Source organism: Delphinus delphis, chromosome 3, assembly GCF_949987515.2.
Source record: "Delphinus delphis chromosome 3, mDelDel1.2, whole genome shotgun sequence".
Lineage (NCBI taxonomy): Eukaryota > Metazoa > Chordata > Mammalia > Artiodactyla > Delphinidae > Delphinus > Delphinus delphis.
In genome coordinates this window covers 10,911,055-10,927,946 of record NC_082685.1, presented here as the reverse complement: position 1 = coordinate 10,927,946, position 16,892 = coordinate 10,911,055, and the positions used below count along the sequence as shown (strand labels likewise).

The 16,892-nt window shown below is 50.1% G+C and overlaps 1 protein-coding gene across 2 annotated transcripts in view; it reads right to left on the bottom strand.

The window, feature by feature from the left end:
- Positions 1-16,892, bottom strand: part of CACNA1A (calcium voltage-gated channel subunit alpha1 A) — a 237,288-nt gene that overhangs the window by 49,255 nt on the left and 171,141 nt on the right. For both annotated transcript variants that reach the window (XM_060007880.1, XM_060007879.1), the window contains exons 22-25: positions 15,603-15,732; positions 11,094-11,153; positions 10,225-10,331; positions 1,611-1,710 (exon numbers count right to left, since the gene is read on the bottom strand). In XM_060007880.1, the coding sequence (XP_059863863.1) occupies positions 1,611-1,710; positions 10,225-10,331; positions 11,094-11,153; positions 15,603-15,732 (397 nt within the window). The remainder of the gene's footprint in view (positions 1-1,610; positions 1,711-10,224; positions 10,332-11,093; positions 11,154-15,602; positions 15,733-16,892) is intronic.

Genomic DNA, 16,892 nt, shown 5'->3' with positions numbered 1-16,892 from the left:
GTGGTAGCAAAGTTATTTTCTCTTTAATTCTTTCAATCCTCTTGAGTGAAGGAGAAAGTCTTCCTTAGTTGTTACTGTGTTAACACCTAACATTTATACTTTTTCTTTTTTTTTGGCCGCGCCATGCGTCATGCAGGATCTTAAGTCCCTGGCCAGGGATCGACCCCGTGCCCCCTGCATTGGGAACACAGAGTCTTAACCACTGGACCGCCAGGGAAGTCCCTGTACTTTTCCTTTTTAACCAAGAAAGAGCAAGTATCCATGCTCAAAGCCTTTGTCAGGCAATTATCTTGGGCTAGATTTTAATAACAGTTATCTTATATTTTGAACAGATATTTAGTTTTACCTTCTATTAACAGTGGGTTTTGGTTTTCCAACTTAAGAAACTTGACAAGCATTTCCTTTTAAAATAAATCCACTCAGGTAAAAAATAAAGTGACTTAAAGCAACGTATTAAGCAAGAAATAATACAGGTCATCCTCAGGTGCATCATAAATTGAAAAGGGGTGTTTGAATGACTACATTTCATTTCCTTCCTTCCTTTTTTTTTTTTTTTTGAAACAACAAGCTTTTGGGAAATTCTGGTTCATGCTATTTTTTTCAAGTTTCATTTATTTATTTATTTATTTATTTGCGGTACGCGGGCCTCTCACTGTTGTGGCCTCTCCCGTTGTGGAGCACAGGCTCCGGACGCGCAGGCTCAGCGGCCATGGCTCACGGGCCCAGCCGCTCCGCGGCATGTGGGATCCTCCTGGACCGGGGCACGAACCCGTGTCCCCTGCATCGGCAGGCGGACTCTCAACCACTGCGCCACCAGGGAAGCCCCTATTTATTTTTTAAAATTGAAGTATAGTTGCTTTACACTGTTGTGTTAGTTTCTGCTGTACAGCAAAGTGAATCAGCCATACGTATACATATATCCCGTCTTTTTTGGATTTCCTTCCCATTTAGGTCATCACAGAGCACCGAGTAGAGTTCCCTGTGCTAAACAGTAGGTTCTTATTAGTTATCTATTTTATACGTAGTAGTGTATATATGTCAATCCCAATCTCCCAGTCCATCCCACCCCGCCCCCCCCCCTTTCCCCCTTGGTATCCATGCGCTTGTTCTCTATATGTCTGTCTCTATTTCTGCTTTGCAAATAGTTCATCTACACTATTTTTTCTAGATACCACATATATGCATTAATATACAATATTTGTTTTTCTCTTTCTGACTTACTTCATGCTATTTTGGAACAGGAGATATTGGACCCTAGAATAGGCAGGTGAAAAGTTAAAGGTTATGTGGGACCAGAAACCTAGTTTCCTGCTTCCCAGAATAGGGTTATGCCCTGTTTTATCCACATGATGCCTTCATGGGAATTAAGAAAAGGGATCTCAACTTTGCAAGAGACATTTCATCTATTGGAAAATTACCATGATATACAGATTTTGTTCCATTAACTCACTTTACTGCCATCTACTGGAGAGTTGTAGTAATAAGTATATCCATATATAATGGCTGTGCTGTTAGCAGCATCCCTTTCAACGTAGTGTCCTTGAGCAGTGTGCAACCTGCTCAACTGTACGTGGCAACCCTGATAGATCTTCCACATACCCCAATCTCACCTTGAGCTTTGGCAACCGCTTGATGGTTTTAAGAGGTCGTAGCACCCGAAGGACTCGGAGGGATTTAATCGTGTTGATGTCCTTTCCTTTGCTATTGCCACTGTGGAGCGATGTTAGAATGGGGAGAAGGGAAAAGAGGGAGCCAAGGTCAGGCTGGGTGGTGGGTGGTCCACAGCCCCAAGTGGCCCCACCCTCCCAGGCTTAGGAGTCTGGGGTGGGCCTGGCATAGCCATGTCCTTCCTGGAGAAGAGTAGTCAGCTCCCCTGCTACATCTGGGCTCAAGAGCTAGTGAGTAGATGGCCCTTTGTGGTTTTGGTCTCAGGGTTTGTTGCGGGCCCTGGCTGAGCCTGTACAGCCGCATGGGGTGGCTCTTGGATCCAGCATGAGGAAGTTGGCTGCCCCCTGTGTGCTCTCTTTGGAGGTGGTCTTAGTGAGCTTTTAGAAAATGGGATTCCTCCCTCTTCCAACAGGATGTAGGAAATGCTTAAAGTGGCCTTTAAACCAGAGCTCCCTTCCCCCACCCCCTGCCCCAATATTCCCTGAGCCCACAGGAGCGGAAGGAACCAGAACATCAGATGTCGAATCTCTGCCTCATTCTTTCAGGGTATCTGAGCTCAGACTGCTGCATAGGGGTTCAGTCCAGGGTCTACTGGGCCTGAGTCTTAGCACTGCAGATGTCATGACACCCTTAGCCAACCATGATTCAAGCGCCCCCAAAAGGAAGGCATTGGGTGTGGCCATCAAAGGCTTGTGATTAATGGAACTCACCACCCACCCAGCTGCCCAAGCCAGAAACCCAACACTCGTGTTCAGCTTCCTGCCCTCCATCCTCATCCCCAATGGGTGACCCTCCTACACATGGCACCATCATAGGTCAGACCCCATCATCCACCTCCCCACTCCCCCCCCCCCACTCCCTGTCTCTCTCTTCTTCCATCTTTTCTGCACACAGTGGCCAAAACCAATGACCATGTCACTCTCCTACTCCGACTCCTTCTGGAGCAGCTGAATTCCTAGAAGTGCAAACCCCTAGCTCGGCATTCAAAGCTCTTAGGAATCGAGTCCAACTTACCTTTCTGTTTGCATTCCCATTGATTACTACACAACCCAAGCCCCAGCCACATTCTTTCACTTCTGTTCCCTCTGCTAGAAATGCCCTTCCTCCACTTCTTCATTCACAGAACTATGCAGCCCTCAAAGGCCAAGGTAAATGTCCCTTCATCTGACAGCCTCCACTGACTACCTCTGGGCTCTGCCAGGCCCCAGTGCTGTTTCAGAATCACCTTTGTTCCTGTCATTGGCTTCTGGCTTTAGACAGAAAACTCTTCAAAGATGAAACTGTGATTTCTTCTCCTATGTGTTCATTTTTCCTTTAACCTTGGTTCTTCTCTCTGCCCCCAGCATGTGCCTGGTGTGTAGTTTCAGGACACATGTGACTGGATCCGGATCAGAGGTCTTTGGGGGCCAGTTAGCAAACATCTCCCTACAGTTCCCTTGGGTCATGAGTAGAGCTGCCCCAGAGACACCCACCGTGGTGTGCCCAGGTACAAAAATATTCTTCGTGACATTTGCTTTTTTTAGGGTTCCTTTTTCTCATCTTTCAGAGAAAAGAGAATTGGACTTTAACCTGCCAGCCACAACCGTGCTCCAGGATTCAGCAGTCTGAACATGGGATTTTCTTTTCTAAACCAAAGTCATCAATCATTAGTATCTCAAGGCTGTGCACCCAAAGTATGAGACACACATCAGGAGAGTCACTGAGATATTTTCAGGCAGATCACGAACACAATTAAGGAACGGGACCACACAGGGAAACAGCTATGTTTTCTTCATGTTATCTTTCAGGCCTCCCGTTGTGGTCAGAGAGGAAGTTTCTGCTATGTGTTCATAGGTCTTTAATGCCTCCCTAACACGAATTTCCCTTTTAACAAAGAACCCAGCTTGAATGTAACAACTTGTCACGCAACTGTTTCATTCTTGTTGGGTTCACTTTTGCGGTTGCCTGTTCTAACTGAGGTTAACGATACTGGTTGTAAGGGGATGGCATAAAGTGTTCTAGCAAAACTAAAATGAAGTTTAGACTATGTGTTGGTGGAAAAAACGTCAAGGAAGTGGACATCTAGGTTGTATGTGGAACGGGCTAAAATCTTCATGGGCCAAACTGCTAACATTTGGGAACACACCTCCTGGGGCACATCTACTCATCTAAAAATGACTCCACGGGCATTCTGGGGGTCTCTCTCCTAGGAGGCATTTCTCCCTGGGGAGAGGCTGAGAACAATCCTGTTTGTTGAGACACCGAGGAGAGTGTTCCTGGCAGTTTGGCCCCTGAGCACGCAGGAATGGCTTGACCAAGGTGCTTTTACAGAATACAACCCGATTTTCAAATCACTTTGCTGAGAGTGTAGATCTCCTGTTGGGGGTGGGGGGTTACTTACTCCTCTTCAAGCCCAAGCCCTGGTTGTTTGGACTGTCCACGCTTCTCCCATCTGGGAAGCTGGACATTCACTCCCCTGAAAACTACCCATCCGGCTCGTCTGCCCTATTGAAATAAGACCATGGGGAGACCCCCTTCCACGCCCTTTATGTTCTCTTCCAAGAACTGGGCTAAATGGTGGGTCCTGATGAGAGGCAGTGGCCAAGACCCCTCCAGGCTCCTGCCCCTTGGGGAGCAGGCTGAGGGGACTCTGGTCACTGCAGGCGACAGGACGGTGGCAATGACACAAGGCTACAGAAACAGGCCCAGAACCAGTGCGGCTGCATCAGAGCACAGAGAACGAGACAGAACGAGAGAGAGAGAGAGAGAGAGAGAGAGAGAGAGAGGCACTTTACCGTGTACTGCTCCTGGTGACGTGGCGTCGGAGGGAGAGACAGATCGTAAGCGGCCTCAGAAGAAAGAACACAGAACACACACATACGTGCACACACACCTGGGCACTCCCCTGCCCTGCCCGGGCACCAGGAGGGGCCGCCTTAGGCTCGTGGCCCTGGATGGTATCCATCCTTCCATCTGGAAGACGCTTGTTCCGTCCCCTGCCTTTGGCTGGCCCCCGGCACTGCCCAACAGCACCAAGAAAGTCGAATTTCCAAGTAGCAGGACAGCCCCAAATTATCAACTACCAAAGGCAAATTCGCCACTGAAGGTCCCTGCCAAGAGCTGGAGAAAAACCCCTTTTCTCCAGAGGTTCTGGGACTGGAAATTTTTAGAATGTCTTTTTTTTGGCCACGCCTCGCAGTATGCGGGATCTTAGCTCCCTGACCGCAGCCCCTGCATCAGAAGTATGGAGTCTTAACCACTGGACTGCCAGGGAAGTCGTTTAGAATGTCTTCAAGGGGGTGAGCTTTGGAGTTAGGGGGACCTGGGTTTGACTCCCAGCACTGCCCTTAATCATTGTTCTCATCTGTAAAACAGACCTTTGGGGGGGCTGATGCTTGATACACAGTAACGATGGCTTTGGCTTTACCCCCTAAGTTATGAAGGAGAAGGGGGGCAGCTAAGAGTTCCAATTTGGGATGAAATTAAGGGGCAACTCTCAAGAGCCTTCTGGAAAAATGTGGGCCTGGGGGAAGCTCTCTGCATCTGGCAGTGGCCCCTTGTACAACTCATCTTTGGAATCAAGGGTCAGTCTCATTTTGACCCTCCAACCATGACTGGAGATCAAGGTGCAAGAAACTTGATTGCCATGAGAACAGTGGAAGCCCTACTGCCAAGCAGGTTCTCTACAGAATATCCCACCTGCCACTCCCTTTTGAAGTTAGTGACATTTCTAAAAACATAACGGGTCTTACAAATATTCCCACTGGACTTTTTTTCCCCCTGCTACCTTTCGCGTTACCTCAGTGGCTTTCAAAGCTTAACGTATCTAGGAATTATTGCATAGATAGAATTGTATAGATTCTCCTTTTCGGATTATTGAGGAATTTTTCAGTGACAGTGATTTCTGCCCAGCCTGATGGATGATGTTAGGTGTAATATGTGAGTCTTCTGAATGTCACTGCATCTGTCTGTGGCAAGGTGGTGCCATTATACCCATTTTCCAGATGAGGAAGCTGAGGCTCAGAGAGGGAAAGTGACTTGTCCAAGGTCACACAGCCGGGGAAGTGGCAGACTGAGATTCAAACCCAGGTTTGCGTGTCTTGCACGCTAATCTTCTTTCCATTTCATTACACACACACAAAAGAACGCCTTCACGGGTAGGGGCTGTTTTGAGGATGGGGATTAAAAAAAAAAAAGGCAGCCCGGGGGCTCCTTCTTTGGCTTCCTGGCAGTTGGGTTCCTGAGCACGCAGGAGTGGCTTGATCAAGGTGCTCTGCCAGCCGTGCTGGCCCGCTTTGAGGGAGGAGTGGCAGCCCCAGATGGACTCTTGGCAGTGAGGGCAGGGTCATGATTTGCCAGCTGCTGAGAAAGGTCAGTTGCCCGTTGCATGGGCACAGAGCGTGATGTCAAGTGTGGTGACTCATGAAATGGTGTGTTAATGGTGGTCGCATGGACACAGCACACAGTCAGTAGATGGAGCAGGACACACGCACACAGATATTTGGGGGAGGTGCAGGAGGGGTGGAAACTGTCGGGAGAGCTTCGACACATCCCTTGGAGGACCACGGGGATCATTTCCCCATGTCCGAGACGGGGCCACAGTCACAGCACTGCAGAATCCTTGCCTCCTCATTCTGCTGACTTGTGAAAGTCTCCATGTTCAGTGCTGGGAGATGGGCAGCAACCCTCAATCTGACAGCTGACTGCCCTCCACAATCTCTCTGGTCGTCAGTTTCCTCATGTACAAAAGGGGAATAATAAGAGAACTTCCTGCGTGGGGTTGTAAAGATTAAGTAAATGGAAGCTGTTACTATCATTATTACCCAGTCAGGTCTGTCAAAGTTATGGGGAAACTGAGGCACAGAGAAGTTCAGGGACTTGCACATCTAGAGAGAAACCGGACGGCCTTGCTGGAACCTTTTCCTAAAACCATCAGGTTCCTTTAACACTTGTTGGGGTTCTCAGCCTTGTCTATGAGGAGACAGGCACATAGGACAGATAATGTGAGTTAAAAGAACAGAAAGAAAAGAAGCAAAGGACTCTGGGATTGGACACTCAAGTGGAGACTCTCAGAGCAACACCTACTCCTGCCAATGTGACCTCCGTCTGGTAACAAGGAAAGACAATAAGGAAAGTCCTTGTAGGGTGAGAGACCTTCTCAGGTAAGAGAGGCCAGAAAGCTGAAGGCAGAGGGAGGATTCTGAAACTTTTCTGGGGAAAAATGTAGCAGCCTGGGTGGGGGGGTCCCTTCTCTGGCTTTCTGGCAGATTGGCCTAAGGCATGCAGGTGCATGCCAGTTGTGCCTGGCCTGTGGCCCTGCCCTGGAAGAGGAGTGGCAGTGACAGATAGGTTCTTGGCAGTGAGGTGGGGAGGGTGTGGCAGGGGTGGGGTCTCAGGGTCTACCTCTTCCATCCCTGTGACCATCACATAAAGGTGCTCCCCGGGTGGTCAGCTCTTCTAAAACCCCAAGAGAGTCCCCAACACTTGTCAGGACCCCACTGGCAAAATCTCACACACCCCAGTTCCTGCAAGGTCCACGAGCTCACTGGGACTCCTAGGGATGACCTTAACTCCCTGTCCAGACCCTTTCCTCACATAGGAATTGAAAAAAACAATTGCAAACAGGGATTTTCAATGGCATTAACTGGCTGGCTTCATGCCTGTAGCAACTTCATAAAACCAGCTTCACAGGTTGACTCTACAAATACGCTGCTAAATTTCTCTGAGCTGGAGGTTCATTTTGAATATGCCCTTGTATAACTTTATATTTAAAACAAAAACTCAAAGATTAAAAAACAAAATCAGCTCCCTGTGGCAGATTCTTTTGGCAGACGCAAAGAACCATTTTGCTCGATTCTGGGTGGAAAAACAATTTTGTTTTCGCAGATTAGGTTTGCTTAAAGTTGAGCCTAATTGTAGCTCCAGGGGAACTGTGGCCCATCATCGCCAAAGCTTTACGGTGTGAAAGGCTTGTTCCCAGGTCTTTCGAAGGCCACACTTTTCCCAAACTGGGAGGCCAAATGAGGGATGGAGATGGGACAGGGCAACAGTGGGGGCCCCCTCTTCAGCACTGAAGCTTGTTGGCTCCCACAGAGGTCTGGAAGGAAAGTGTCAAGGATGAACTGATGGGCAGCAGACACTACCTCTATTGTACTACACCCAGTGGTGGCCACGGAGGGCAAAACCCACCACCCAGGGCACAGCTGGCAAAGGGGGGTGTTGTGTGTGGAGAGATGGATGTGGTCTCTTTCTGAGCTCTGGGGGACCTGGGGGCTGCTGGGCAGACGTCATCCTGGAGGGCTGGAGGAAGTGTGGGAGGGATGCTTGCCTGCACTTGCCTTCCCTGGACATGAAGACCACCCCAGGTCAGAACATGGTGGGGACTGGGTTTTTGATGCCAGAGCAAATGGCAGAGTGTCTGCCTTCTCCAGGCCATGGGGCCCAGGTTAGGCAGAAGGTCAAGGCGAAGGACAGGATGGAAGAGAGAGAGAGAGAAAAGAGTCTGGAAGAGAGGGAGAGGGAGAAGGAGAAGGGAAGAGGGAGGGGAGACGGGAGGAGGGAGGGGAAGGGGAGGTGGAGAGAGAGAGAGACAGAGAGGGAGTCAGAGAGAGGGAAGGAGAGAGAAAAGGGGAAGGATAAAGAAGGAGAAAGACAGAAACAGGAGCAAGGGAGGGAAGGGGATTTGAGATGGATTCACTCCAGGATGAGGGCAGTCAAATGTTTTGGCTTTTCAGAATCGAAACTTTCTCAGGACCTAGCATGGTACCTGACTGACACCTTGTAGAAGTTGCTCACATAACTGAGGGACAGAGGGAGGAGCATATTTCATTACATTTTCATATACACAGTGTATTACCTTTTAGAATCTTTTTTGGGGAAAGAAATTTGTGCTAACTTGATAAGAAATAAATTGTATCTTGTTTGTATTTTATACATCTCCTAATTCCAATGAGGTAGGTTTGTTTTTTCATTTTTTATTAGTCAGCATTCTGTGAAATTTCTGTGTTAAATCCTGTGCTCACTTACCTATTAAGATTCAGTGTTTCTTATTGATTTGTAATTGCTTTTTATATCTGAAGGCCATGGATACCTTGTCTTATTTGTGGTAATCTTTCTCCTCTAATTTCCTGTGCACTTTGATTATTATTAGTATTAAACCTACAGGACATCTTAATGAAAATGTAGCCAAACTTCTTGAAGTTTTGAGATGATCTCTTCCATCGTTCTAATGATCAAATACTCAATTACTTAAAAAAGTGGGAGAGAGAGGAGGAAGAGTGGAAGAGGGACAGAGGAAGAAAGAGAGAAAAGGAGAGGGGGTGGAAAAGAGCAGACACAGAAAGAGGAGGAGAAAGTAGAAGACAAAGAGAAAGGGGGTGGGAAGTCTGGCCAGAGTCAGAAATACATTCAGCTTCCTGACCTTCATGGTACATCTCCACCAGCTCAGAGGCATCCAGAAACTCTGGAGATTTCTTGCTCTTCTGACACAACTTGATCTCATTGTGTTCCCAGGGGAGGATCTGAGAATGGCCCAGTTTAGCACTTAAATTGGAAACGGGCCACCACACTGGCCTCCTGAAAAACCAAGTCCTCATTGTTTGGTCAGGTGGGCCATTCAAGGACTCTTCCAGGTCTGCTGAGAAGGGGCCCAAGAGGCAGAGGCTAAGGGGAAGCCCCTGATTTCTCATTATGTAGGTGAGGTGGGTCTGAATCCCTTTGCGACTTTTCTTTCTGGGGATGGTCCACTGTGATGGGCACAGACAGGGTCCCTAAGAAGATTTGTTTCTGGATTAGGGCCTGATTAGGGTTTTTCCATCCTGCCCCAAGCGTCTACAAGTTGAGGAATGTACTGCTAAGTGTGCTACCAGGGCCCTAAGAGCTAATGGCTACTCAGCCCTCGGACGCCATCTTGGAATCGCATCTTGCAACGGCTACTAAGCCTTTGGGCGCCATCTTGGAATGACTGCTGAGACCTCAGGTGCCATCTTAAAAGGGCTGCCCAGAATTCGGGTGCCATGTTGGAATGGCTGCTCAGAACCCAGCTGCCATTTTGACATGGCTGCCCAGAATTTGGGCACCATCTTGGAGCTGCATGATGAGGCATGACCTTTCAGAGTGTCCTAGGAATGCCAGGAGAAGTTCAAGACACACAAGGGGAGTCATCAGGTCTATAACTACAGGGCCTTCGGGCACAGGGTGGGGATCCAAATTCTCATGCACATTCGTTTCCTGATTGTCTTTTGAGGGGCTCCCCAAAGAGACAGTGGCTTGGGCAGAGCCTGTAGAGCAGAAGGAAGATGAGATGTCCCGGTGGGGCTAGTCTACGGAAAGCAGCAGAGCAAGGGGTCGGTGGCATGGCTGTGTGAGGAGGTAGAAGGTGGGAGGCCTTCTCCTTCTTCCTCCGTGGTGGCCATCATGCAAAAGCCAATCGAAGCTCTTCCCGGTGGCATGCGGATGCTTCCCACCACCCTGGAGCCCACTCTCCCCTTCTCTACACCCCGAGAACACGTCCCCTGATTCAATGGGCTGGGGACGGAGGGACGAAGAGGCAGGAGGAGTCCTCGAGAGGACACTTACGTGAAGGCAAAGGCCACCAGGGCCCCACTGACCACTATGAAGTCGAGAATGTTCCAGAGGTCACGGAAGTAGGCACCCTGGTGCAGGACGAGCCCCAGGTCGATCATCTATGGGAGGAGAAGAGACAGCGCTCTGATCCCTCATCCCCACTCTGGGGACCAAGATCCACCCTTTAGCCTCAGGAGGAGGGGCAACAGGAGGTAGTCAGTGGGACCACCTCATCTTGAAGGGCTGGGACAGTGGCCAGAGGACCTGGGGGAGGAGTGAGAGCCCCTGCCCAAGGCACCTTCCCACCTTGTGAAAGGTAGTTCTGACTTGCCGGTTCTTAGGTCAAAACCTTGGGATCCCCCTGGGTTCCTCACCCCACATCAGATACATTAGCAAATCCTGTTGGTTCTGCCTTCCAAACCTTCCAAGAATCTGCCGACTTTTCACCACCTTCTCTGCCACCACCCTGGGCTGGTCCCCATTATCTCCTGCCTGGACCAGTGCAATCGCCTGCTCCCAGTTCTCTTGGGTCCCACCCACCCTGCTCCCCCTCTCAAGCCTGCCCTCCCAGAGAGGCTAGAGGGTGGCTGTGAACACCTGAGTCCAATCATGTCCCTCTGCTCAGAACCTTCCATGGCTCCCACCTCACTTGGGATAAAAGCCTGAGTCCTCCCTGTGGCCCCCAAGTTCCTGCATGATTCGTCCCTCCCTGCGCATCTCCCTGACCTGGTTTCCCCACCCTCCTCTCTCACTCCTTCTGGAGGCACCAGCTTCCTTGATGTTCCTCAAACACACCAAGCATTTCTAATCTCTGGGGCGAGCCTCCTGCACCAGGGTGGCATTCTTGAGGGTGCAGAATCCTGTGGAGCCCTGGCACTCACCTTGATCACCATCTCAAAGGTAAAGACGCCTGTAAAAACGTAGTCAAAATATCGCAGTACCTGCAGGGGATAAAAGCAAGGGAGCAGCCGATCACTGGCTTGCTCCAGCAGAGCCCCCGTGCACCTATCCTTGGTCCACTGGGGTGTGTGGCCTCCAACAAAGTCCCCAGGGAGCAGAATCTCCATCCACATGAGGAAATGCTGCATCCATGTACAGTTGGGCAGGTCGTGCACTACCCAAGGGCCTCCTCCCACTGTCTCAGGGCAGATTTGTATGTTGTGACTAAAACTGTCCAGCAGATGGCAGCAAAGTCCTAGCAAAAAAATCACTCTACCAGGCTGGTCTGCTTACCAAAGGAAAGGGCGCCTTTTTTATCTGCCCAAAGCACTATATGGACTAGAGGTGGCCCCAGGGAAGTTCAGGGAGGACTGCATCTCTGTGGGTGACAGGTCTGATCCCCCAGTGCCTCTGACCTGCTGGGTCTCCTGGGTAACTGTTCCCACACAGGATTTCCTAAACATGATTAGCCGTCCAGGACAGACACTGGGGACAAACCTCACTGTGGTGCCCAACTCCCTCCCCACTCCGGGGCCACACACTCAGCAGGGTGGGTTGATTCTCCCTCACCCCACCACTTTACACAAGACCAGGCATTAGTGGTTTCTGTCTGGACGGGCAACATCCTGCACTCTGGCCCCTTTCCTGGCCATGCCATAGCACATCCATGGTGTGACCCTGGCATGAGGATGTTGAGTGTGCTGGCACAGTGCCCAGCACGTGGTAAGCGCAGGGGACTGACTTCATCAGATTTGCCTTGGAGAAGTAAGGGCTGGTAATTACTAAGGATGGCAGCCAGAGGGCGCCCGCGAGCACTCAAGTCAGGTCACCCACCACCCTCTTCTCTGCTCAAGAACCCTCTGTGGCTCACACCGCACTCAGGTAAAAGCCAAAGTCCTCCTCGTGGCCTCCAAGGCCCTGCACAATCTGCCTGGCCACCTCCTTGCCCTCATCTTGTCCTACTCTCCCCCTTGCTCACTCTGATTCTGCCACCCTGGATGTTCTCACCTCAGGGCCTTTGCACAGGCTATTCCCTCTGCCTGGAATGCTCTTCCCCATGTTCCAACTGATTCCCTCTCTCTCCTCCTTTATGACTTGGCTCAAATATCACTTTCTCAGTGAGGCCTTCCCTGACTGCCTGTTTAAAATTCCACCAAGTCTACCCCTTCCCCCATATCCCTCATCCCTAGCACTTATCACATCCTGACACACTATTTGTTATAGTTATTAATAATCTCACTGTCTACCTCCCCAACCTGAAAGTCAACCTCACAAGGGCAGGGATGTTTATCTGTCCCTGTGGCATCTCCAGGTTATAGTACAGGGCCAGGCATACTCAAGAAATGTTTGCTGAATGAATGCATGAATAGCTGTGGCTGCACTGGGTCCTGCAGGAGCTGGGATCTGTGATCTGTGTGGTCACCACTCACATTCTCATTATGTGTGGTGCTTGAAGGGCCATTGGAGACCAGAGCGGCCAGGATGGCTAACTTCCTGGGATGTGCAGCAAGGGGCTGGAAGGTTCTGGGAAGGCTGAAGGGATGGTGGTGGGAGAGCATTTCAGGTGCACCGGGCAGAGCGCACAGCATGGATAAAGGCCTGGTGCTCTGTGAGCTCTGAGATGGCAGGGACTGTCTCATACCCTGTCAATCCTTGATGTTTAGCTCAGCACGTGGCACACAGTAGTTGCTCATTAAATAATTACTAAATAAAGCAATAAATGGAAGGAAAGGAGGAAAGAAGGAAGGAAAGGAGGTGGGGGGAAAGGCAGGCCAGGTGGTCAGCTGAATCCAATTCTGGAGAGCTTAATAAGTGGAGCAAGAGGAAATCAAAAGACCAAGAAATTAGGTTCAACCGTATCTAACATGTAGATCTTTTGGACCTCTACAAAAGGCAATTTTCTGTGGCTCACTGGAATCCAAAAAGGTTCTCAGTCTCATTTATCACAGGGAAATGCAAATCAAAGTCCCAATGAGATTCCACACCCACCAGGTTGGCTAAATGAGAGAGCTGACAGCACCAAGTGTGGGCAAGACCGTGGAGCAGTGGGAGCCTTGTACGTTGCTGGTGCGAGTAAACATTCTGGCTGCATCTTCGGGGCCAACCTCATGTAAATTCTATGTATGATCCAGAAGCTCCGTTTCTGGTTTTAGACCCTGGAGAAAGTCAAGCCCAGGGGCCCCATGGTGGGGGTAGGGGATGCCGTGACAGCATTCTAAACTGCAGACAATCCAAACGTGTGTCAAATGGAAGATGCGTAAACAGATGATGGCATGGAGTGGAATATTCAACAGCAACGGAAAAGAATGACTGTCACTACCAGCATCAGTACATGCTCATCTCATGGTGGACACGATTTTGGGTGACAGAGAGATGCATAGAATGTATCCCATCTGTTCAGTGTTAGAAACAGGCAAAAAAATTCTAGTGTTTAAGGAGGCACGTACAGGTGGGACAATCAGAGCAGCTAAGAAACGCTCCTTCCAGAAGTGGGGATTTTGATACCTCTAAGGGAGGGTTTTTCAGGTACTGTTGACAATAGGGGTCAGGTCATTCTCTGTGGTGAGGCTGCCCTGTGCGCTGCAGGGTGATGAACAGTGTCCCTGGTCCCCACCCTCTCGATGCCAGTAGCACCCCTCCACCTGTCCCAACTCACAACACCCAAACGTGTCTGAAGACCTTGTTCCCACTTGTGGACCGAGTTCCAGAGGGAAGGGATGGGGGCGATCGAAGAGGCGCCTGTGGTCACGCTCAGTTTTGTTCTACTTCTTGGCTTGGGTGGTGCTCACGTGGGGGAGTGCACTTGATAAATGAATGGATCATACGTGTTCTGTGCACTTTTCTGAGGCCTGTTCTAGATCAACCAATAAAAAGAACTCGGGAGGGGGCCCGGGGTATCAGCTGCTTTACCATGCTCTTGAAGAGAGAGGGCTTTTAGAAAGAAAATTATTCTTATGTTTTCAGCCGCGCGGCATGTGGGATCTCAGTTCCCCAACCAGGGATCAAACCCGTGCCCCCTGCCCTGGAAGTGTAGAGTCTTAACCACTGGACAGCCAGGGAAGCCCAGAAGAGGGAGGGCTTTGAGGAGAGATGTTTCAACTGTGAGATGGAGCCATGGGGATGGGGCAGGGGAACCAGAGCTCTGCAAACACTCTATGGGGGCTGGTCTGAGCCCTGCCAGGGTTCTCTACAATCCCAGGAGCTGCAGTGGTCCCCCTGGACCCCCCATGCCCATCTCCTCCTTGCCAGAGACAAAACCTGCTCCAGTCTCCTAGAGCCAGCAGGGGGTTTGCGGATCCCTCCTGGGACGCCCCTTCCCCAAGCCTGGCTCCCTGGGTCCCTAGTTGAAACCAGGCAGCAGGAGATAACAGAGTGCAGCCTCAGCCCTGCCCTGGTACCAGTTTCCTTCAGGAGGCTTGTTCTAATTATTTCCTTCCATCTCCCCCATCGGGTCCCCAGGGGGCCTGGCAGGCCTGTGAAGGAAGGGAAAGTGCAAAGTAAGCTGAGGACGGGCTTGATTCATGGGACATGCCAGCCTCGCCAAGGCTCCTAACCTACTTAGCGAGGGCAGCAGGGCCTGACTCCCAGAGGAAGATGGCTCGCGTGGGGGCTGATGGGGGTAGAGGAAGGAGCTGGGGAAGGAGGCGCTGACACCAGTCCGGCCTCTGTTATGCCCTGGCCTGCTGGTGCCTTGGTTTCCCCTCTCAACCACGGCACACGTTCATTCCTGCATGGCAGGACTTAAGGGAGAACATGAGCACAGAAGATGTTTGATAAATGGTGACAGTTGAGGGAAGCAGCGGGAGATCTAGTGGGGGCAGAATTGGAATTCTGCCGTGTGACCCTGGACAGGTCACTAAACCTCCCTGAGCCTCAGTTTCCTCATCTGTCCAATGGGGATACCCCAAGCACCTGGGGTCGTGCCTGGGACACGGCAAGTGCTCAACTGACAGGGGCTGTTAGCAGACCTTGGGCCCCCAAACGGAGAGCTTTTTAGCTCTCCCCAAAGCTCAAAGTTTAGGAGGTGCCTCTGAGTCAAAATAATCCTTTCTTTCAAAGCTTCGCATCAAAACAAAAAGGTCCATGTGGTGAGACCTGACTGCAGAGGAGATGCCTCTGGGGCACCCTCTGTCTCAGTACCCCCCACATTCCATGCAGAGCTTGTACACCTCCACATCCTGCCAGACTCACTCCCCCGACCAGGGATTCCAGCACTTTTCAGCCCCTCTCGGCCACCTCTTCCCCATCAGGCACACAGAACCACAGTCGCAAGGAACATCCTTCCTCAGGAAGAGAATCAGAGCTTCCCCTCCCAACCAGTGGCCACAAGGGCTGTGCCCAGGGGTATGCCCAACGTTTATTCCACCCTAGCTATCAGCTTTTGTGATGCAGGAGAAAGTGGCCCGTGACAGAGTAGCTGGGCTGGAAGGAACCTGCTGGGTGGGACTCACATTGTTTCGCGGTGCGTTGGGCTGCACGGGGTCCTCGGCCGCCAGGGCGATGCTGCTCATGGCAATGACCATAAGGATGCACATCTCAAAGTAGCGCAGGTTCAGGATGTAATGGCACAGGCGGCGAAGGCTGTTGGGGACAGGGAGGCGTGCAGAGGTCCACTCAGACCACAGGCTATTGAGCCCCTTCCTCTGTCATCTCCTTATGTCACCTACCGCTATCTGAGATCTCTAACTCCCAAGGTCCCACACCCAACAGAGTAACAAGCTCCTTCATCTGGGGACCCTCCTGGGGCAGGGGAGCCCTCAGCGAGGGAAGATATCCCCATCTCTGTTGATAAGTTCCCATCACTTCCAAACCACCCTCTTGGAACATCTTAACTCACAGGCTGGGTTGAACAAATATTGTCCTTGATTCTGTAGGAGATGAAAAGCTTTTTATGCATAAAATGTCACATGGTCAAACAAAATTGGGAAATTCTGGGTTAAGTAGATTTCCTTTTTTTTTTTTTCATTAGTTGAGTGACCTTAGGCAAGTTATTGTACCTCAGTGCCCTCGTCGGTGACATGACCATAACAACAGCGCCTAGCTCACAAGAATGTGAGGATCAAAAGAGTTAACATAGGCCTGGTATATGGTAGGGGCTCCAAAAAGTTAGTTACCTAAATTATGAATTGCAGGCCTTATCAGAGTCTTTAATATGCTAATGAGATAATAATGAAATAATTAACCTCAAGTGGAGCTAATAATGATAAATATGTCATGAGATTGTATGAATGGCTGCAGGGCTGAGTGGCTAAGAACAAGGATGCTGGAGTCGAGTCTGTCTGGGCTCTCCCCCTTGCTTGCTGTGTGACTTCGGGCAGGTGACTTCATCTCTCTGGACCTCAGTTTCTTCATCTGTCCAATGGGGATAAGCAAAGTACCAACCCCTATAGGGTTATTATGAAAAATTTTTTTTTTTGTAAAGTATTCAGAAGAGGGCCTGGTGCTAAGTGCCACATAAGAATTTCTTTATTAAAATAGATAATGTCCACCACATACAAAAGTAAATGCACAGGGTGAGCTCCAAGGGGCAGGTTAGAGAAAGCAGTTTCCCCTGCAGCTTATTTGACATGATTCTCCTTTGCCAAGAAGCATTTTGAGGGACCAGGGTTTCAAAAAATACCCTTTGGAAAAATGCAATTCTAAAACAACCTCTGAGCCACCAAGACAAACATGCGATAAATTTCTCCCCTAAATAATCCAGCCTCCTCAAGGATGCCCAAGACAGAGGGCCGCGAACTCAG